This window comes from Cricetulus griseus, assembly GCF_003668045.3.
Source record: "Cricetulus griseus strain 17A/GY chromosome 1 unlocalized genomic scaffold, alternate assembly CriGri-PICRH-1.0 chr1_0, whole genome shotgun sequence".
In the NCBI taxonomy this organism is placed as follows: domain Eukaryota; kingdom Metazoa; phylum Chordata; class Mammalia; order Rodentia; family Cricetidae; genus Cricetulus; species Cricetulus griseus.
In genome coordinates, this window is record NW_023276806.1 from 48,335,979 (window position 1) to 48,359,099 (window position 23,121).

General features: G+C 42.8%; 2 protein-coding genes across 4 annotated transcripts in view; one reads left to right on the forward strand and one right to left on the reverse strand.

Moving 5' to 3' along the window:
- Stxbp3 (syntaxin binding protein 3) overlaps positions 1-9,466 on the forward strand; it is a 42,408-nt gene extending 32,942 nt beyond the window's left edge. The window contains exons 13-19 of one of the 3 annotated variants that reach the window (XM_027395530.2): positions 80-160; positions 1,371-1,509; positions 2,045-2,151; positions 3,854-3,946; positions 5,798-5,883; positions 7,747-7,898; positions 8,765-9,466. In XM_027395530.2, coding sequence (XP_027251331.1) covers positions 80-160; positions 1,371-1,509; positions 2,045-2,151; positions 3,854-3,946; positions 5,798-5,883; positions 7,747-7,898; positions 8,765-8,859 — 753 coding nt within the window. In that variant the 3' untranslated portion in view covers positions 8,860-9,466. Of the gene's footprint in view, positions 1-79; positions 161-1,370; positions 1,510-2,044; positions 2,152-3,853; positions 3,947-5,291; positions 5,517-5,797; positions 5,884-7,746; positions 7,899-8,764 lie in introns of those variants that run through there. The other 2 variants (XM_035450986.1, XM_027395532.2) reach the window with 2 other exon arrangements.
- Positions 9,467-15,785: 6,319 nt separating this feature from the next.
- The window catches only part of LOC100767707 (protein AKNAD1), a 37,003-nt gene continuing 29,667 nt past the window's right edge, over positions 15,786-23,121 (reverse strand). Inside the window, exons 7-11 of the mRNA XM_027395529.2 lie at positions 22,901-23,023; positions 22,699-22,806; positions 19,660-19,738; positions 16,799-16,919; positions 15,786-16,163 (exon numbers count right to left, since the gene is read on the reverse strand). Coding sequence (XP_027251330.1) covers positions 16,029-16,163; positions 16,799-16,919; positions 19,660-19,738; positions 22,699-22,806; positions 22,901-23,023 — 566 coding nt within the window. The 3' untranslated portion in view covers positions 15,786-16,028. The remainder of the gene's footprint in view (positions 16,164-16,798; positions 16,920-19,659; positions 19,739-22,698; positions 22,807-22,900; positions 23,024-23,121) is intronic.

Below are 23,121 nucleotides of genomic sequence, written 5' to 3' on the forward strand. Positions count from 1 at the left end.
TTTTTTTTTAAAGTTAAATATTATCAGTTACACAAAAAGTAATTAAAGTGTTGTAAATAATCACTTTTCTGCTTTTCAGCAAGTTGTTCATCTTAACTTAGCTGAAGATTGCATGAATAAATTTAAGCTGAATATTGAGAAGCTCTGCAAAACTGAGCAGGTATGTACAGAGCCAGAAACACCCATTTCTGCAATAGACTCCAGAATGACTTTGTAAGCTAGCATGTAACTGTTTCATGCTAGCTCCACACAATCATAGATTCTAAGAAGGAGACTAACCTAGGCAGTGTCCTGCTTCCTTCCTCAGCTTTGTGTTTCTATAATAAATACCTGACACGATAAACTTAAAATGAGAAAGGGCTTATTTTGGCTCATGGTTTTGGTTGTGTTTGGTTTTGGTGCTGGAGCGCATTTGGTTGAGAATACTTGAGATTTACAGTTTTATGATGAGTTAGCTTCACTGCTTTTAGGGGGGCACATCATAGCAGGGATGTCTGGTAGAAGGAAACTGAGATAGAGGAAAGGACAGCACTCCACTGTCCCCTCACAGGCACAACCCAAAGACTGGAAGACATCCTCTGGCTCCTACTCTTAGTTCCCTCTATCTCTCAAAAGCACCAAAGGACAAAACCTTATCACATGACCCTTTGGGGCCAGTCATTCCAGATCCAAACCGTAGACCCGCCGACATTGACAGCTGGGCCTTTATACTTTGTGGTCTTGTGTGTGGGTTGTGCAGTGCTTTAAATTATTGGAGCATCTTTTCAAGGTTTTCTCAGGGTGCAATGCAAGAGCACTGTCCTACAGAACTCTACACAGCATGTTTTTGTATGTACACACACACACACACACACACACACACAATTCCTCAACTGTTTATCGAATATATGAATATCACATTAACAGAAATTGAATGCAAGTTACATGCACTATTAACTATTCTGGTAGCCTCATTACAAAGGTAAAAAGTACAATTAATTTTGGTAGTAAATTTGACCTAACCCAATATATTCACACTATTGTTCCAACATGTAATTAATATAAAACCTGTTAATGGGATATTTTCTATTCTGTCACAAGTCCTCAGAAATCTGTTGTTTTGCCCCCAGAGTGCATCCTAATCAGGTCGAGCACATACCCTCATTTGTAGTGGCTACCACAATGGCAGCTCTGGTTTGCAAGACTTCCTTTCCCTTGCATTTGCTTTATGACCTTTTTATTTTGTGCAGTGAATAGTTTGCAGCTAACAGTCACATTTCCTGTGAAATATCAGTGTTCCACCAAAATTTGACAATTTACTAATAGATACTTTTTAACAGAAAAGTTAAGTTTGGATTGTAGAGCACTGTCTGCATTTTACTGTCATTAAGGACCTGGCACTTGGAACAGATGCGGAAGGACAGCGGGTGAAGGACTCCATGCTGGTGCTCCTCCCGGTCCTGCTCAACAAAAACCATGACAACTGCGACAAAATCCGAGCAGTCCTGCTCTATATCTTCGGGATTAATGGTAATGGAAAGCCTACTCGTTTCTGCGACTGTGTTAAAGTAGTAACTCTGAAGTCACTGAAGTTCTCTTTACATTTGGTTATTACATATTATTTATGTGTGTGGTGGAGAACGTACATGTGACTAGAGGTCATTTTATGTCCAGATTTTAGCACCCACAAACATTGACCAGTACCCATGTGGTTTCTACTCTGTGGTCATACAGTTTGGGTACATTTTGAGATTCTGTTTTCTCCTTCCACTGTGTGGGTTCCAGGGACCAAACCCAGATTGTCAGTCTTAGCACTGAGCCATCTCCCCAGCCCCCCAAGTGACATTTTAATAAATAGCTTGTTACCAAAAGGGAGTCAGAAAACCCAAAAGTAAATGCTAGTTAAGGTGACTAAAAGAAAATAGGAAGCTGAGAGAAGACTAGAGGGAATATAAGTTTGTTTTATTTTTTTTTTTAGCTTTAGTACTCATATTAATTACTTCAAACCTAGAATTAGCTACAGTAGCAGTTATCTGACTGGCACTCCTGCTTTTACTTCCTTAAGGAACAACTGAAGAAAATTTGGACAGACTGATCCACAATGTAAAGATAGAAGATGATAGTGACATGATTCGTAACTGGAGTCACCTTGGTGTCCCCATTGTTCCTCCAGTAAGGAAGTGTGTGTGTGTCAGTGTCTGTGTCTGTGTGTCTGATATGTGTGTCTGTGTGTCTGGTATATGTTTGTGTGTGTGTGTGTGTGTGTGTCGGTGTCTGTGGTGTTTGTGTCTGTGGTGTGTGTCTGTGGTGTCTTGTCTATGTGTGTGTGTCAGTGTCTCTGTGTGTGTGTGTCGGTGTCGGTGTCTGTGTGTGTCTGTGGTGTGTGTGTCTGTGGTGTATGTCTGTGTGTCTGTGGTGTGTGTGTCTGTGGTATATGTCTGTGTGTGTGTGTGTGTGTGTGTGTGTGTGTGTGTGTGTCAGCGTCTATGTGTGTCTGGTGTGTGTGTGTGCGTGTCTGGTATATGTCTGTGGTGTGTGTGTGTGTTGTGTGTGTGTGTGTGTGTGTGTGTGTGTGTGTGTGTGTGTGTTGGTGTCTGTGTGTGTCTGTGGTATCTGTGTCTGTGTGTGTGTCAGTGTCTGTGGTGTGTTTGTCTGTGGTGTATCTGTGTGTGTCTGTGTCGGCGTCTATGTGTGTCTGGTGTGTGTGTGTGCGTGTCTGGTATATGTCTGTGGTGTGTGTGTGTGTTGGTGTGTGTGTGTGTGTGTGTGTGTGTGTGTGTTGGTGTCTGTGTGTGTCTGTGGTATCTGTGTCTGTGTGTGTGTCAGTGTCTGTGGTGTGTTTGTCTGTGGTGTATCTGTGTGTGTCTGTGTCGGCGTCTATGTGTGTCTGTGGTGTGTGTGTGTGTGTGGTGTGTGTGTGTCAGTGTCTGACTCTGTGGTGTGTGCATGCATTAACTACTTTTGGAGTCACAATCACTGCCTTTGCACCATGAGGTGCTTGCATTAACTACTTTTGTTTATGGGAATCTTATAGACATTCTTGACTTCATCTTACAGAATTTGATTATTAAGTAAACAATTAGGGTTTGTGTTTTTATTTTATTTTCATTTTCTGAAACTAGGTCTCATGTAGTCCAGGCTGACCTCAAACTTACTATATAATGAAGGATAACCTTGAACTCCTGTCTCTACCTTTCAAGTGATAGTTTACAGTTGTGCGCTACTACACCCAGTGTATGGTATGTGTGGCTGGGAATTACTAGGCAAGTACTCTTACCACCTGAGCTACATACCACCTAATATTTTGCTTTCATAGGTAATCTGAATAAATAGTATTTTCTAGTGAATTTGTATTTTCAGCTTCTATTATAATTTGCTACTTATACTTTGCTCTTTATTGATTCATTTGTACCAATGGTTGAATTTTACATCCAACCATTTATACAGCACAGAAAAAAATTACAGTCTCTGAAAATAATTTAGGCCCAGGATGGGGATATATCTTGGTGGTATAGCACTCACCTAGTATGTTTGAGGTTCTTGGTTCAATTCCCAATATTACAAATAAATAATGAATATTTTGAGGCTCAAAGTAAAACTTGAAAGAACTCTATTTAAAACCTCACTCTTTACCACCAAGTTTTATAAGACTTCTATGTAAATTCACACTTTCTGACACTTACAAATTTAGTGCCAAGGTACAAATACTGTTCAGTGACCCAGCATGTGCCAACCTGTTGTGATTTCTCTCTCTCTCTTTTTTATTTAAGTAAGCAGTTAAAGTTATGCAATGTAGATATGTTGGCAATTAACCTTGTTAGGAAATGTAATTTATACTACTGAATGAAATGATTTGTCCCTTTAATTCTTTTAGTCCCAACAAGCCAAGCCGGTGAGAAAAGACCGCTCTGCAGAAGAGACCTTCCAGCTCTCCCGGTGGACACCCTTTATCAAAGACATCATGGAGGTAAAATCACAGCCTCCCAGTAATTGTGAGCACCATCTCTGTCTACTCCTTCCTCTTCATCATCTGTCAGTGTAAGCACAGCTCCCATGCACAAGTTTCTGGAGTGCATGGAGGGACCACAAAAGAAAGCTTTTATCTAGTGGGATTTTATAGGCAGAGAAGCTTTTGAAGTCTTAATGATCTCAGAAAAGTTCACCACTATTTAGGAGCATGCACATGCTTCAGGGAAAACACTGCTATTCTTTTGAATAACTATGTAACATTAATTTGAATGACACTTAACACAATGACATATATGTATATGCCTTAGTAAAAAGTTTAGTCTGGTGGTAGAGGTGCTCACCTTTAATCCCAGCACCGCGAGGCAGAGGCAGGGGGGATCTCTGAGTTCAAGGCCAGCCTGGTCTATAGAGCGAGCTGCAGGACAGCCAGGGCTGTTACACAGAGAAACCCTGTCCAAAAAAAAAAAAAAAAAAAAAGTTAACAAAAAGTATGTGATTAAACTGCTTATTGTTAGAGTCATCAGGGAAATATACTTTTAGTGCTGTTTGCTCTTAGAAAATAATTTTAATTTATAGGAATTATAAACTAATTTTAAAATTGCCTTAGGAACTCAATAAAAAAACATTTTTTCAGTTTTCCTTTGACTAATTATAGATCTGATTTTACTTTCCTTTGGGTGCTAATGCTTTTACTATTTTTCTTCTTTTCAAAACTAATTTTACATCAGTTGTAAATGCATGAACACATCCATAAAACATAATACGATTAGACTTTGTCTTTTACAATGTAAGTTCCTCTCACCCAACAATGATTATGCAGAAATAGTTTTTCTTAACTGGTTATTTTTGAAATGAAAATAAACTTGTTCAAACTCTTTAACAAGGTTTTTTCATGCTAAATCCAAAAACTACACATTGGATGTGTCCCTGTCTGAGACTTTTAGGGTTTCTCCTAACTTAAAACATGATTTCCTCCTCTCCAACAGTCTTATTAAAATCCTCTTGAACTGTTCTGTCCTCCTGTGTCCATTTTCAATGCCTTTGTGCTATCACCTGCAAAGCAGATTGTACTGACTATCTAGTAAGTGTACCCATAATAAGTTTAAAATATGAGCATGAGCTTGTTGATTGACCAAATATATATTATTGTATTAATAAAGCATTCATAATCTATATAACATAAACATATACATAAGTATGTCATAAAATATAGCACTGAGAAAAGGGAGAAGTTTTTTGGTTTTGTTTATGTTTTTTTTTTTAAACCAGTGAACAGGAAAACATTACACAATCCTTGGACTGTCTTCAGTGTCTCAGGGTTAGATATGTGCATTCTGTTTCAGAGGCACTGCTATGAAGGACAGTGGCCTGGGTGCCATTTAGAGACCTCTAGCATCCCTAGAGCTGAAAGGTTCTCATACCATTGCAGACCCTCCAATAAAGAAAGGCAGATCTGAAGTACGTGTTGGTTTAATATGTGAGTAAATTAGTACATTCATTTTTAAATGTATTTTTATTCATTTAATTATGCGTGTATATGTTTGGGTATGTGCACATGAGTACAGGTGCCCATGGAAGCCAGAGGCATTGGATCCCTGGGAGCTAGAGTTACAGGCAGTGTAAGCTGTCTGATGTGGGTACTGGGAACTGAGTTTTAGTCTTCCAGAAGAGCAGTAAGTGCACTTAGCCACTAAGCCATCTCTCCGGCCCGAGTATATGGATTTTTACTGCAAGTAAGATTTATGGGTATAAAGAAGGGCTATGCATCTTAAATGTTCATTAGAGCTGCATACAAAACAAATTTCTAAATTACATTTGCTTTGATGGTGTTAATGATTTTCTTCCCTAGGATGCCATTGATAATAGATTAGATTCCAAAGAATGGCCATACTGTTCCCGGTGCCCGGCAGTGTGGAATGGCTCTGGAGCTGTGAGGTAAACTATAAACAAAGTCACTAAAATGTTTATGCTAGGATACTATACACCAGTAACTGAAAATGTTGCACAAGTGTTCTCTTTGAAGCACATAGTAATGGAAAAGGTAGTTTTTCTTCAATTATAACCTAATGAAATGAATTTAGGAAAGCATACTTCATAATACAGAATACTCTCAGAAAACTGTCACCTCCCCGCTCAGCTCCCTTCCTACCTCCCTTCCAATTTGTGCTCTGATTTATTCTCCGATTTTTCTCTCATCTGAGTTAATCATTTATGCATATGTGTATACTTTTTTCTAACTATATTTCTACCCTGTGTGATGTATTGAATTGTGCCTTGTAGGGTTTGTTTTAATTCTGTATATGACTGCACAAATGACACAGCACATGTACAGAGGTTCAGAAGACAACTATAGGAAACTGTTCTCTCCCTCCTCCATGTGGGTCCTGAGAATTGAACTCAGGCCGTCAGGCTTGGCGGCAAGCAAGCCCCTTTACCTAAGAAGCCATCTCATGACCCATGTAGGTCTTCTCTTAATATTTGACTTCTGTCAATTTAACTATGTTTGTCAACATGCAGGCCTCTCATGTTTGTTCTACCTGAGGGTTTGTTGTGTTTCTTTCATGTTCATCAAATTTGGGGTTTTTTAAGTATTCTATTTTTGAGTTGTTGTTTCCTGGTCCCTTTCTCCTGAAATCTGAAGATCCGGCATTTTCCTGGAGTCACTGGAGCTCTGCTTTCCCCGTTCTTTGCTCTTCAGTTGTCTCAGACCTGTTTACCTTGAGTTCCTTTGAGCTCTCAAGCGCATCGGCTGACTAGATTTCATTGTCTACATTGCTGTTGGTTCTTTGTAGTTCCCATTTCTGGCTTTTGTTTTGTTAGTCTGTGGTGCTGAAGGTAAAACCTAGGACTAGGCAAGCACATATTCTCTAAGTCACTGTCAGCTCTCTTGTCATTTCTGCTGAGACTGTATTGGTTAACTTGACATTTTTAAAATCTTATATTCTGACAGATACACATCTGATGTAGATAATCTGCTTTGAAGGCTTTGCTTAGTACACCCTCTGCTCTTACTAAACTTACTTTCTACAAAGTACTGTTATAGTGGAATCCCAGCAGTGGCTGTCCTAGTACCATGCTAGGTCCTATCTCTCTCCCTTCTTGTCCTCAGATCTCACTCTTGGCAGGCTATTCCCCTGATTTCCTAAAAATTTCAACAAATAGACTTTCAGGGATGATATAAAATAAAAGGGGGCTGGAAGGATGGCTCAGAGATTAAGAACATTGGCTACTCTTCCAGAGGATCCAGATTCAATTCCCAGCACCCACATGGCAGCTCACAACTGTCACTAACTCCAATTCCACAGGGTTCAGCACTCTACTCTGGCCTTCATAGGCACTGCATACACATGGTGCACAGACTTAGATGTAGGCAAAACATCCCCCCATACAAAATGAAAATTAAAAATATTTTAAACATTATATTTAAACATATATTTAAACATAAAATAACATTAGCTTTATAAGTAAAAATGCTGAACTAGACTGAGTGGTTTTTATTTTAGTTTTTGGAAATAAGGCTTTATGTATTTATATATATATATCCATCCATCCATCTCCTAGGCCAGCTTTAAACTCTTTGTCCTACTGTCTCATCCTCCAAATAAAACTGTAAGTGATTTATTCAGATTGGAATCTGAAGTGGGGCTGCGCTGCCTTTGTCTATGGTGAAATTGTGCCGTGATTACATACTTCATTAAGATCAAGACAGGTGGTTCCAAGGGGGAGATTGATTGAGTCTATATACAGCGTGACCTTAGGAATGCTTATAACATGTTTGCCTTACTTTTTACTTTCTAGTGCTCGCCAGAAACCCAGAGCTAACTATTTAGAGCTGGACCGGAAAAATGGATCAAGACTGATTATTTTCGTAATTGGAGGAATTACATACTCTGAGATGCGTTGTGCTTATGAAGTTTCTCAGGCACATAAATCCTGTGAGGTTATTATTGGTAAGAATTTCACCTTCTCTGTTTCTTAAATGTTCAAGGAAAACTATATTATTGTGTACAGAAAAAGAATTAATCATGAAACATGCTTTGTAAAATTTCTGGGTTTTTTTCCTAGTTGGTATTTTGATAATTTGATTTTAAAATATTCTGATTTTTAGGGCCTTGATCTTGCTCCTTTAAAACTATGTCTCCTGGTATTATCTGCTGTGCTCATTGAATGATTTTGTGATACATTAAAACATTTTTACCTTAGTAGTATTTGTTTTCATGTGTATGTATCTAACATTGCTGAGGCCTGTGTGGAACTGACTTTTAAAATACAAGCCTGGGCTAGCAGGCTCAGTGGGTAAAAAATGCTTGCCAAGCAAGTCTGACAGCCTCCAGTCCCAGAGCCCATGATGGCAGGAGAGAGCACTCTCCTGAGAGGCGTCCTCTGGCCTTCATGCTTCGCCATGGTGTACATGTATATAGTAAAGGAAATTAGAATTTTTTTTCAGTGAAGCCACTGCTAGGTAAAGTCTCCTAACCTAGAGAGCTGCAGGAGCTGTGTGACAGGCTTTGAGTCACAGCACTGCTTAGAGATTCTCTGCTTACAAGTAACAACTGCTGCAGTTCTGTTACGAGGATAGGGAAAATTCCCCGTTTTTCTATTTACACATACCACTCTATAGTGCAAGTCAGACAGAACCCTAGTGAAGGCTGTGTTTCTGAAGAGTTACTGAGCATGCTTAGTGACAAGGGTTGATAGGACTTTTGTAACAATGCTGGAGAAGTGTTGTTCCAGTGCGCCAAACATTGTGTGTGTGAAGGACAAGGTTTTAAGCCAAAGACATTTAATTCTGAAAATTTATAATTTCTTCCACCAGGTTCCACACATATTTTAACACCCAGAAAACTGCTGGATGATATAAAGATGCTGAATAAGTCAAAGGATAAAGTTTCCTTTCTTAAGGAAGAGTAGCTTTTTTATTGTTGTTGTTTGGAGGTTTTTGTTAATATGTTCAACTAAAACAGAAGATGTTGCTGTCATAACTTAAACAGTGTAAATATTTTATGGAGTATTGTGCTTTTCAAGTGTACTTCTTAAGGGACTTTATGGATTTATTGGATTTGTCATTTCTAATAATTTAAATACTCTTGCTGCTTTGACTAAGATATGACATTAAAGTGCTTTCTAATCAGGAAGTTTTCACCTTTGGAGCAGAATCTGTTAGAGATATGGGTGGTTTTTACAGCCACCTATATAAATACTAATTACTCACTGGATACTTAGGCTGAAATACAGTGTTTGGGGGCAAAATGATTTTGAATGAAGAGATTATAAAAGTAAAAACTGTAAATGTATGTATGATAGAATTATTTCTTATAAGTGCAGTTTCTTAAAACTGAAAGTCAAAAATTTTATGTATAAAATAATCCCAATTATTAATATGGTTTTACTGTGTATATTACCTGCAAGATACTTCTACAGAACACAGTTTTATATGTTTGAGATCATGTCTACTCAAGTTAGAAACTAAAAATAATCATGAACATTCTAAGAAAATAAATATATATTATCAAATTTTTCTGAGTTTTTAATTTCTTTTTTGACTTTGAATTGGAGCCATAAAGAAGAAAAAAAGCCTGTAAGTTCCCATCAGTTCAGTACCGAATGGTTTTCAAAACCAGTGTGAGGCTTGGTGATATAGATGGGTCTGCAGGTGTGTGTGAGAGGCTTGGCGATACAGATGGGTCTGCAGGTGTGTGTGTGTGTGAGGCTTGGCGATACAGATGGGTCTGCTGGTGTGTGTGTGTGTGTGTGTGAGGCTTGTCGATACAGATGGGTCTGCAGGTGTGTGTGTGTGTGTGTGTGTGTGTGTGTGTGTGTGTGTGTGTGTGTGTGTGTGTGCTTGGCGATACAGATGGGTCTGCAGGTGTGTGTGTGAGGCTTGGTGATACAGATGGGTCTGCAGGTGTGTGTGTGTTCCTGTAGGCCATGGTTTTAAATACTCCTTCCCTAGTTACTGGTGCCATTTTGGGAAGCTAAGGAGCCTCTAAGAGGAGGGACCAAGCTGTCAGGAACAGGCTGTTGGGAATTTGGGCCTTTGAAGCTGATCCTTGGTCTCTCCCGCTGTTCACTCTGCTTCCTGGGTGACCATGGCTAGAACAGCCTCTGCCACACTCCTCCCACCATAAGCTGATCCACCATTCCTCCAGGCTGTGATGCTCTGAGAGTCTCAGAAAGCATGAACCAAAACAATAACTTCCTCCTTGGGTTGTTTCTGTCAAGTACTTTAGTCATGGCACTGCAAAACATAACACAAATAATTTGATCAAAAATGTTTTTTTCAGTAAATTGAGTTTGATGATCTGATTGGCTTTTGTGGTTTTATGAATTGGGTGGCATTAAAAGCATAAAAAAGCTAAGTGGAGCAAGTGAGCCTTATAGTCAGAAAGCAAGGCACAAAAAGCCGCTGGACCTTTCATAGCTGGTAACTGTGTCCCTTGCAAAGGGTAATGAAGAGATTTCTTTGTCATGCTAGCACAGACTAAAGACCCCTGTTCTGACCAATGACAGTAAATCCCCTGTTTTAAAAAATAATAACAACTAGCCAGTTTTGTTTTGTTTACAACTAGCCAGTTTTAAAGTTCAGTTTGACTGCTTAGCACTTAGCATGAGTAGCTTCTTTCTAGTTTGGTCTGTTGAAGTCTACTATAGAAGCTTGGTTAAAGAAAAGACCGATCCTCACTCTGCTTTTTTAAACAAGGCTTGTTGTAGAGCCCTAGCTAGCAGGAAACTTACTGTGTCCATCAGGCTGGCCTGGAACATGAACAGTCTGCCTTCCCCTGCCTTCTGAGTGCTGTGATTACAGGTGCGCCCCATCACACCTGGTTACCTCCCATTTTGATAATACACGCTTTATGCTCCCTTCCCTCTCTCAGGCTACTGCCATGGGTTTTTGCTGTCCTCTTGAAGTGCCTCCACCTGGACTAAACTTAGCCACAAAGTCAGAGGTACCTTCGGGCCAGCCTCTGTATTATCCCTAGGTACCCTGAGCCTAGTCTCAAAGCTAGAAATAGCTGCTCTGAGCTAGACAAATAACAGCTGCCTTGGTTGGTATGAAAAGCTCAAGTGAGGTGTCCAGGCCTTCTCAGAGCTGCAGAGCCAAGCTGGGGGTTGGGAAACCTATCGTTAAATGTTTAGATGATGGAGTTTGAGGGCTGGGGGGAGGGCAATGATCTGTCACTATGAAGAAGGAACTTAAAGGCCTCAAGATGGCTAAGAGGGTAGAGATGCTTGCCTTGCAAGCCTGATGACTGGGTTCAATTCCCAGAACCCATGTAAAGGTGGATGAAGAAAACCAACTCCACAGAGTCATCCTCTGGCCTTCACGTGTGTGCTGTAGTACAGGTGCACCAGCATACTCGCGCACGAGCGCGTGTGCACACACACACACACACACACACACACACACACAACAACAACAACAAACAACAACAATAAAATAAATAACTCAAAAGCTTTCCTGGTACTCTGTGGGGAATGAAACAAATTTTTATAAGCCATGTGAAGCTATTCTTGGTTGTCAACTTGACTACATCTGAAATTAACTGAAGTTCAAGCATCTGGGTACACCTGTGGGCTTGTTTTTTTTTTTTTTATTTTTTTTCCTTATAAATCATTTGAAGTCTAGATCCACTTTTAGTCTGGATCCTTTGAAGTGGGAAGAGCCACCTTGAGTCAGAGTCACACCTTCTACTGGCAGCCCATAGTAAGGACATGGAAGAAGGAAGCTCTCTCATTTTGATGCTTGCTCTAGGTCTCACTGGCAAGTCCTTTCCTTCACTGGTATTTGAGCCTACTTCTTTGGGGTTCCAGTGAATACTGAAGACCAGCTGAGACATCCAGCCTCATCCAGACTGAGCAACTACTAGGTTCTTGGACCTTCTATTGATAGACAGCCATTGTTGGACTAGGTGGATCCCAGCCTGTAAACCATTCTAATAAATTCACCATATGTATATATGTGTGTATGTGTATATATATATACATACATATTTGGGATATATATACATACATATTATATGTATGTATATCCATTTGTTAAGTTCTGTTTCTCTAGATAACCCTGACTAATACAAGCCCTGATAATCAGTTTTAATGAGTTGTCTTCTAAAATGTTATTTAGGTCTGTCACTTTATATATTCTTGAGTTCAAGAGATCATTAAACAACCATACTATAAACAACTATATCATAACCATAGCTCTGGTTAGTTTTTGTCACCTTGACACCAATTAGAGTCACCTGGAAAGAGGGACCTCAGTTGAGAAATTACCTCCAGGTTGATCCATGGACTTGTCTGTGGAGCATTTTTGTGATGAATGGTTGATGTGGGATGGCCTAGCCCACTGTGAGTGATGCCACCCCTGGACAGGTTGTCCAGTGTTGCATAAGAAAGCAAACCAGTAAGCAGTGTTGCTCTGAAGTTCCTGCCTCTGCCCCCGCTCTGACTAACCTCTAACACTATGATTGAGAAGTGTAAGCCAAATAAATGATCCACCCACCCTACCTGAAAGTTGTTTGGGGACATAATGTTTTGTCACGGCAACAGAAAGCAAACTAATAAATAACACAAGAGACCCACACAGAACAGTAAAGGAAGGGAAGTAGAAATTCCTTCTTCTCCCAAACTCAGTTTTATTTACTTGTGTTTCCTCATTGCTGACAGAATACCTGTCTAAAGCAACTCAAGGAAGGAAGGGTTTATGTTGTTGTTCAAAGTTTGAGGATTCAGCTATCATGGTGAGGAAGTATGCCAGGAGCGTGAGGCATCGGTCATGTTGCAGCCACAGTCAGGAACAGAGAGTGATGAACACGGATGCTCCACACACTGCCTCCCATTTATCCAGTGCAGGACTCCAGCCCATGGAGGGTACCGTTCAGGGTGGGTCTTCCCACCTCAATTAAACTCTCAAGAAATGTTCTTATGGGCATCCCCTGAAGTTGTTTCTTAAGCAATTCCAAGTCCTATTGGTTAACAATCAAGATTAACTATCATAAGCCTGTCCCTTGTCAACCTGACACTCAAACACATTGTTTTAAATCAGAACATTCCTGGACCCCCAGGTATCATGTTCATCTCGTACAAAATGCATTTAGTCCATGCCTCAAAGTCCTGCCCCAGTGTCATTCCGTGGTGAAGCAGAGGGGACTTTCTGCCATGTCAGCTTAGGTTGACTGGGCTTCTCTGAGATTGAAAGCAATCTCTTTTAACTGTAAGCCCTATAAACTTCGGGTATACAGTGGGGTAGAGTAAACATTGTCCCAAAAAAGAGGAATGGGGACATGATAAGTGTAACAGTCATCTTCTATTGTAACAGGTCCCCAAACCTTATCACAATTGACACCATGTTAGAGACGCCATTCTGACCTCAAAACCCAGCACCAGCCAAACAGGAACAAAGACCCAGTCCATCAAAGACCTGGACCATAGTTCCAGGACCCAGGAAAGTCCCCAGATGTACTAATCTTGCTATTGCTTCCTTAGTTCTGCTTCTTACTAACAGAAGTGTGCCAAGCTGCATGATTTTGGCAAATTCAACATGTGCCTGCTGGCAGGTGGTAAACTTTCTATTCAGCTTTTAGAATGTCTCTGTGTGTTCTCTGGTGGACTTACTTCAGCCCACTATTGCTGTGATAAACACCATGACCAAAGCAACTTGGGGAACAAAGGGCTTCCTTGGCTTACAGTATCTAGAGAAGTCACGGCGGGAAACAGGAAGCAGGAACTGAGATAGATACCGTGAAGGAGTGCTGCTTACTGGCTTGCTCCCCATGGCTTGTTCCACCTGCTTTCTTACACAATGGAGGACCACCTGCCCAGGGGTAGCACTGCCCACAGTGGTTTTGCCCTCCCACGGGAATCATTAATCAAGAAAATGCCCCATAGATGTGCCTATAAGCAGATATAAATGGTGACTCACCAATACGTACCAGATAGGGTTAGAGTATATTTATTAGGGAATATGTCTTACTTACAGAGCACCTAGCCGCAGTAAGCAGTGCAGTAAGCCGATGAAGCAGGGAAAAAGAAGGGCTTACCATGTGCCTCCTCTCACTCTTAAACCTTCCTTAAGTCCCCTGACCATGCCCTGCCAGGCATGGTCGGGCACACCTGTAGCCAGCCCCTAGGAGGCGTGGTTAGGGTGCCTCCTACATGTGCCCACAGGCCAGTCTGATGGATGCAGTTCTCCAGCTGGGCCTCCTCCTCAGGTGACTTAGTTTGGGGATGTTTAGGAATGGACTAAACACATTTTGCATTGTATGAACATGAGACTTTAGGGACCAGGAGTGGACTGTCATAATTTTAAAAAGAGTGTGTTTTGGGTGTCAGGTTGTCAAGGGAGGACTTGTGACAGTTACCTTGACTGTCAACCTAACAGGACTTGGAATTGTTTAGGAGACAACTGTGGGCATGCCTGTATTTCTAGAGAGTTTAACTGACATGGGAAGACTGGGGCCAGGGAGTTTTGGAGGACACTCAAATAAACATAGTGGAGTCTGGCACAAGAGAGCTCTTTTCATTCAGTCCACTAGCAACACATTTAAACAGCGCAGGACAGCTAACCAATGGAGCGTTTCAGTTCCTTAATTCTACCTCACTCGAGTTCTCAGGACATAGGAAGAAAAAAACGCCACCAAACTCTTAGACCAAAATGTGACAAGATCTCTAGGCCAGTTCCCGATAGAGTCCTCACTCCCGTCTGAAACCCCAATGTCCACATTTCTCCCACCGTCCACATTTTTCTCAGCGTTGTAAGATTCTTCCTCACCCACCTGAACAGCTGTAAGCGCGCTATCCCACTCTAGCGCTTCTGTAGCCAACAACGCCAGACTCCTCCACATTCCTCTCTCAAAGCAGTTCCAAAGGTCTGTCAGCCACAGCGTCAGCTTGATCTCAGCAGCAGCCCCACCTCTCGGTACCTGGTTTCTGTATTAGTTATTTTTCTGATTGCTCTGACAAAGGCAAGTTCTAGAACGAAGGTGTAGCCTGGTTCGTGGTGTAAAAAGGATTCCAGCCCATCATGGAAGAGAATTCTGACAGCAGGACCGTGAGACAGCAGGTCACACTAGTCTCATCCAAGAAGCAATAAGATGACTGCTCCTACTCCTCAGCCCAAGATGCCAGCCCACCGGGAGTGCCATCCCTTCAGGGAGGTGCCTCCCACCACGGTCAGTCTCTGGGAAAATGCCTTCACAGGCCTGCCCAGGTGCAGTCACAGGTGGTTCTCAAAGCCATCAGGTCTACACCACCACAACTGTCTCTTGGAACTCTCCGTCTCATTCTTCCCGGTGTCTGGAGAATGTCCCTCGTTACTTACTGTGGGTAAGGTAAAGGAAATGTACTGTCTTTTCTGTGAAATGAGGCAAAGAAATTTCACCTTTAAGGAAACCTGTAAAGACACCATCTGGCACCATGTGGGTCCCAGGGATCTAACTCAGTTGTCATGTTTTGCAGTCAGTGCCTTTACCTGCTGAGCCATTTCCCCAGCCCTCAAATTTGGATTTATATCTTTCCCCAGACCAATGATAAGACAGCCCAGTACTCTCCTGCCCCTGGGCAGCAGCAGCCCAGTAACTCCCAGGCAGCTGCGCAGTGGAAAGGAGAGATAGTTGAGTATTTTATGTAATGTCACTAAGCAGTTACATTCAGTAAGTAGGTTGGCGTATCCGAGCACTTTTTACTTAAAATCCTTTGAATTTATTATGGGTTTATCAGGATGTGAGCCATTGTAAGTTGAGGAATGGTGACATGTTGCCTTGCGGCAGCGTTTAAGAGGGTCTGTTTCCCATCTCACTGACCCAATTTTATGAAACTTTCCAGACTAGTAGATAAAAGTATTTGTTTTATTGTTGTTATTTTATTGTGAATTAGGAAGAACATAGATTTATTTCACATAAATACATAAATGCCAGAGGGCTGTTTGTTTTTTGTTTTTGTTTTGTTTCATTTAATCACTTGGTGTGGTTCATTCTCACAGTTTTAGTGTTTTCTCTAGAGGGCCATTTTCCTACATTGTGCCTTAAGTAAAATACTTTGGAGAAGAAGACCAAACATTTTAACCCTTGGTCCCTTGCCTGGCGCTAGCAGTGTTTTAGTTGGTGCCTCCATCGCTGTGCTTTGGCGAGGTCTTCTCCAATGGATTTAATCATTTGGTCAGTGGTTTTTTTCAATGTGGTTGCTGTCTTTAAGGCATGATCCAAAGCCGAGTTTAAAATCTACAGAAGGAAAGTCCACATATTTTAGTTACAAAAACATACTGATATCTCTGATAATTGGATTCACTCATTATTAAGCATTACAAGATGAACTTTTTGGAGCATTCTGTTTCCACACAGTTTATTTCTGTTTTTGAGGCGTGGTCTCCTAGGAAACCAGTCTGGGATGGAATGTATTTGTCAAGGGAAGGAAGAAAAAAAAAATCAACTCATGACTGATGAACATGAATCAGAGGGTGAGGCCAGCAGCCTGCTGGCCTGTTCCTGCTGCAAAGAAAAAGAGGAGCTTAGGGGCCATCAAAGGGACACACATGTGTGTGAAAGTATCCCAGGGGCTGGGTTACCAGTCTGAGCATAGGAAATGGCTGGCACCCCTAACCTAGGTCAATGGCCCAGGAGAATCCTGGGGCAGAGGCACCACCCACCAACCACTGTCTCCAGGAAGTTCCTTTGGATCCCGTTTAGGAATGATGCAAACCATGTGGCTGTTGAGGCCCTGTGTTTTTAGTTAGTGCTGAGCAAGGATTGTTTTTAGCAGAGCATTTCTGAAAGCCCAAATGATAATGCTTGAAAGCTAGCCTTCTGTGCTCTTTAGGACCATACATCTGAACTGCGGTGATTTTCTCCATCCTCACCTTAGATTCCGTTTCTTCCATGCTATTCCCGTCACACAAGGATTGGATTCCAGGAATCCTGAGGAAACGGAGGTGGACTGAGGGTGTTGCAGGGTCTGTGTTACAGATCAGGTAAGTCTTTCTAGAAGACAAAAGCACATTGTTGCCTGTGTATGGCACCACCCAAATGCATTCTCTCTCTAGGCTTGGGTCAGCTGTGTGTGTGTGTGTGTGTGTGTGTGTGTGTGTGTGTGTGTGTGTGTGTGTTTCTCCAGAACAGCAAGAGCCAAGACTCCAAAGAGATTCTTCTTCTCTTGTCATTCTTTTGAGGCCAGCCTTCTACCCTGTGTATTCATAAAGACACACAAAAAATTGCCAGTTACAATAAAATACCTTGGCTTGAGTTTGTTCGAGCACCAGTGACGGTGCTTAGCAAGGCGGCCGGAGCAGTGGGGAAATGAGGGCAGTGTCTCTTTAAGTCAGTGGCCCCCTACACTGCCTACTGTCCTCTGAGGATCAGCACTAAGTCTGCATGCAACGGATGTGGTACAGGACCACTAGTGTTCAGTTGTCTACCAAACAGCTCTGAGTGGTTTGTTCCCTTAATCTCTGTGAGGAGGGGCTGCCACAGCACTTGCCCGGAGACAGGTCTGTTGTGGAGCCTCCTGCATTTGGTCCCTCTGCTAAGCCTTTTTTGGAGATGGACACTTGTGAGCAGTGTCACCTCCAGGAAGTCACTTGAAACGCATGTCACCTCAGAGCCTCTGCTCCTGTCAATTGCACATTAGTTGGGTTGTAGTTCACTTAGCACGTTGGAGCCATCCTCCAGATGAGAAGCATTCTGTTTCAGGGGTCCCCGACTAATTGAAAACACTGGGCAGGGGATGGCAGTGTGGTATAGTAGGGAGTGCAGGGGCTTTGGAGTCCTCTCCCCATATGGAATCACCCAGTGCCTTGAACAGGATTAACAAACAGTATTGCTGAGTACTTCACCTGTTTAAGTCTTTTAAGATTAATTGATGACTTCATAATCTATGTAATACACTTTTATAATGCATTCTGATTACACTTGTCCTCTACCCTCTCTTACTCCCCTACCATTCCCATCAGCACCCCCCTGCCTTACCACCAAGTCCCCATCCCATTTTGCTTTGCTTTGTTTTACTTTGAGACGCACTGGACCTTTGAAGCCAAGTTCCATTCTTGACATTTTACATGTGGTCTTGGTGAATCTGGTCCTATCAGTCCCATTTTACATCCAGGAAAATAGAGACTCAGGGAGGGTAAGTAACCTTTCCAAGGAAAGTGATATGGCATGAACGCAGGGAGTCTCCAAAAGCTACATTCTTGTGTTGGTTTGGTTTCTTTTTTATTTGTGTGTGTGTGTGTTCGCGCGCGTGCGAAGCCAGAAGAGAACCCTAGAGCTAGAGTTTCAGGCTATTGTGAGCCACCTAGTATGGGTCCTGGGAACCAAACTTCAGCCCCTTGTTTTGGTGGATTTTTTGTGTTTGTTTGTTTGTTGAGACAGTCCCATTATGTAGCCTTGTCTGTCCTGGTGGCTGTGTTGTAAGCCCAAGCTTGCCTCAAACTCACCTATGCTCTTGCCTCAGCCTCTGAGCTGTGATTACAGGTAAGCCCTGCCATGCCTGAGTTCAAATACTGTATTTTAAATGACTGTACTTTTCTGGGTAGCAGGCTCAGGCTTGTTTGTCTAGAAGAGCCTGGACTGTTGTCACTGTGCTGTGCTGTTGGTTCTGACTTAAAGGGCTCCTGACACCCGCTTCTCTCTCCATCACCTTGAATCAAGCTGCCATGATCCCAGCAGACTCTCCCCTTGCTGCCTCTTTAGCCTCTGTGCTCTGGTTTCTGCTCCTCCAACCCACCCCTCATTTCTCACTAGCCACAGTGATTTCTTACTGTTGTTTTGTTTAATGAGATGGTCTCTAGCTGGCCTGGAACTCATTGTTACCCAGGCTAGCCAGAACTCCTACAGAAGCCTTCTAAATGCTGGGATTGCAAGTGCAAGCCACTATGCCTGACTACTACAGTGGTCTTTTGCAATTCTACAAAATTCCCGATTTTAAGACTTCCTCCTTTGCCCATTGCTCTGAAGAACCTGAAGAGGCCTGCCTCCACCTGCTCCATCTTGCCCCACCACTCCCTTTGGGCTCCTGACAGACACACTGGCAGGTTGCTGAACTTGCCCAAGGGCCTTTTCTCCTCAAAAAGCCTTAGTCTAGAATGTTCTTCACATCTATCCTGATGTCCTCTGATAGTCCATTCATACTATTCCTTTGAGCTCAGGTTCCTGAACCCCCAAATCAGTCAGCAGCACTGCATGCATGTTCCTTTCTGGCATTCCCAGCTCCTCCTGAGAGCTCAAGGGTAGATGTGGCTATTGTCCAGGCCTCGGCTCTGGCACAATGTCCTGCGTTTGGCACTTAAACATTGGCTGAATAAACAAGACTGCAGTAACACCAGATAGGTTCAGCTCTACCAGCGACAGAGTAAGGCAGGCAATCTTGTCTAGGTAGTTAATGGTACAGTATATGCACCTGGGTAAAGAAATTCTATTGTGTGCATGCGTGCGTGTTTGCTTGGGCACATGAGTGTTCATGTGTGTATGTGTGTATGTATGTGTGTGTGCATGCATGTGTGTGCATGCATTCATGTGTGCATGTATGTTCATGCATGTGTGTGTGCATGTGTGTTTAGAGTCTTACTCTACACCCCACACTGGCCTCAAACCCACCTCAGAGCCCAGACTAGACTTCACCTTTTGGTGAGCTTCCTGCCTTGCCCTCTCAAGTTTAGAGATGATGGGGGTGAGCCGCCATGCCTGACTCTGCTTTTGTTATTAGTAATAGTAAACAACAACTCACCCTGTCGTGGTATCGTGCTCATCTTGAAAGGATTCTGAGTTTACTCTTTGGGAACATGTCGACTTTGATGTTGAACAAGCTGAAAAATGTTAGCTGGGATTAGATTCAGAGCATCAAAGTTGGCCTCCACAGATCTTTGAGTTAGAGGTCAGCCTGGTATTCACTGCAAGTTCCAGGGTAGCCAGGGATGCATAGTGAGAGCCTGCCTAAAAAAACCCAAAACCTCCAAATGGTGGGAATGAGTCACCTCCTTAACTTTGCACTATGGATGAAATAGTTCATAAACATTTAACTACGATGTAAGAAACACAGGAAGCAGAATTTTCTTCCAAGAATTCTGAATTCATGAAACAACTTTTTTTTTTAAATTTTATTACATTATTGATTCATTTTCTGTGGTGCACACATGCCACTGTACCCGTGTAGAGGTCAGAAGACAACTTTCAGGAGTCATTTCTCTCCACCATGGGATTGAACTCTTGTTGGCAGCAAGCACCTTTACCAGCTGAGTCATATTGCTGGCCCTATTTCTGGTTTGTCTTAGAGTCTCTCTCTTTCCAGGCTGGCCTTGAACTCACAGCAGTCCTCTTGAGTGCTGGTGTTCCAGACGTGAGCCATGCATGACAACCAACATGAAACTCGGACAAAAACTCTACTAGAGCTCAAGAGATTGAGGCAGGAGGGTTGTCACAAGCCCAAGGCCAGCCTGGGCTACAAAGTGTGACCCTACCTCAAAATACTAAATACAACAACATGTCTTTATTTATTAGTAGATAAGAGACCAGGGATTTATATTCCTTGGGTGTTCACTGTGTGACCTGGCATTGTTTCCAACTGTGCAATACTTCATCTAATAAGCACCGAGAGGTACAGTTTCCAAAAGGTGAAACCCAAATGAATTCTAGACCCTCCATCAACTTCAGGAGTCAGAAACTAACCATTGTATTACAAAGAGGATTCCAGAAGAGAAACTAAATGCTGAAGGGGAAAATGGGAAGTCACTATGGAAACCAAAGAGACAGACAGAAAGGGACAAGTCAGTGGGGGAAAGAAAGCTGCACTGTCTGTTACAAGTATATGAGAGGCATTTCCACCACACCCCTAACCTGTTACAGTGTGTATATGAGGCACACTTCCACCCCCACCCAGAACAGTCTCCATGCATCTGAACACTTGGTTGCCAGTGGATAGATGTTTTCGGGACTGGAGAAGCTGTAGGCGATGGTAGGACGTGGCTGGAGGAAGTGGCTCACTGGAGGGTAGATGCTGTATCTATGGCTTATAGGCTGGCTCTGCTTCCATCCAGGGCTCTGTTTTCTAACTACTGAAGACTCAGTTGGCACCCTCCCACTCACACCATCATGCTTTTTCGGTCGACTCTACCCTTCTAGCCCATGAGTACAGTGAATCCTCCCTCAAGGTGTTTCTGTCAGGAAGAATGTGACTGCAGTGAGAAAAGCAGCTAACACTTCTGTTGCTGAGGACCTCCCCTTCCCCCTTTTCCTTCTTCCTCTTCATTCCTGTCTTAGTCACTAGTGTCTCATAGTGAGGCTCTGCTTCCTTCCAGAGGGTCCCACTGGACAAAGAAAATCAGCAGACTGTTCCTCAAACATGGGAGACAAGGCGAATGCCAAAAGGTTTGGCTTTAGGCAGCTGGACCACCAGTGTTGGGTCATGAACACAGATGCTTATGGGGCCAATCATAGTTGTCAGTTGTCTGTAAATGTAGCTTGGGAGTTTACTGGAAACAGAATTTGAAATGAGCACAGTGTCATGGGATTCAGTTCCAGACTAGTCTGCAGATGGACACCGGACCTGTCGGATGAAGTACCCGATAGACATTTTTTACCAGCTTCCTTTACTGGAGGTTCCTTTCCAAGACTGAAGGAAAGCCGCCTTCCCGTGCTATCTCCCGCTAAGCTGCTATGTTTCCTAGGGGAGTTCAGGGTCCCGTTTCAGAGTCTGTGCCATTTCACTATGTGTATCAGAAGAGCAAGTCCAGCACTGGGGTACAGTTCAGTAACAGAACACTTTGCTTTACATGTGTGAAGTCCAGGTTCCATCCTTGACCCCATAGAAGAGGAAGAAGGAGGAGGGGAGGGAACAGGTGGGTGGAAAGAGGCGGGGGGGGGGAGGAGAAGCAGGAGGAAAGCCCCAAAGACCAAGAAGATAGAGAAGAAACCCACTATGTGGCTCCCGCAGAATCATAGTGACCCCCTTTGGAAGAATGTGTCCCATTGGACTTGTCTGCTGGCTGGGAAGGGAGGGAGAGGAGCCGCTGATTAACTCAGGGAAATGGCATTCTTTGGTCTTGGGCATTGGCAGTTGTGAAAAGCAAGAAATATTCTTCCTGGGGCTTGCCTAAGAGAGGAAGAATTCTAGAGGGATGGAGGAAGAGCTATGCCTCTGTCAGAGAAGTCATGGCTGGCTGCTGGAGTGGAACAAGATGCATCTTCGTCCCTGTCCCCTGTCCCCACAGCATCTTGTGGCCTTGCTTCTAGTACCTACCATATTTGCTTTGAGCTTTCCTTACTTGGGCCCAAATCCTAAATGAGGAATTTCTTAGGAGAGAGGTGCTGTGCCTTCCTTATTCATCTTTATAAATGAATGTGGAGTTTCAATTTTTCTCAAAGATTGCAAATACTTGCATTGTAAATTAACAGCTGTGTGTCTACGGAGTGCCAAACCTCTGGACACACTGCATAGGGATAGTAACAGTAGAGTCAGCCACTCATTGGTTCAGAGTGTATCCTTGCTACTGACTTGACTGTGGCCGCTAACCTCACAGCCCGCCACCACCGGCATTTCCCAGTCCCCAGCCCCTGCTCAGCCACTTGTCACCCACATACAGACCTGAATTTGGAAGTGTCAAGTAAATGCAGGAAGCCTATGAAGTCATCTAGAGAGGACCTGGGAGACTTGGATAATACACAGATAGGGCCATACAGGAGATGTCACAGATAGGGTCATACAAAAGATGTCACAGGTAGAATCATACAGGAGACATCATAGATAGGGTCATACAGGAGATGTACTTACAAGATGAAGACATTTTATTTCCATGTAAGAAGAGGGACTGAGCAGATGTATATCGTCCATTGTGATTTAAGTCATCCTGCCCTGGAGTGTCATATCTATAATGAAATTCTAAATAAAAGGAAAAGGTGGAAAATACAGCCCCTTGCCTGGGAAAGATGACTGTCCCAACCCACCCCTCTGGAGTCCCCCAGTTGGTTTTTACCTTTTGGTTGTTCTTTGCTGCAGAATCTCTGGGAGATCTGACTCTTACTGCCACTGTCCTCACATTTGTTACTCTGTAATCCAGTGCCTGAATCAGGAGGGAAGCAGGGCCCCAGGTCAGAACCTAAGAGGGTTTTCAGAGGTTTGTTGAGCATAGTCACGAAGTGTGGAAAGTAAATGCTCGTGTGCTGTGTGCCTCGGGCACCAAAGGGCACTTTCCTC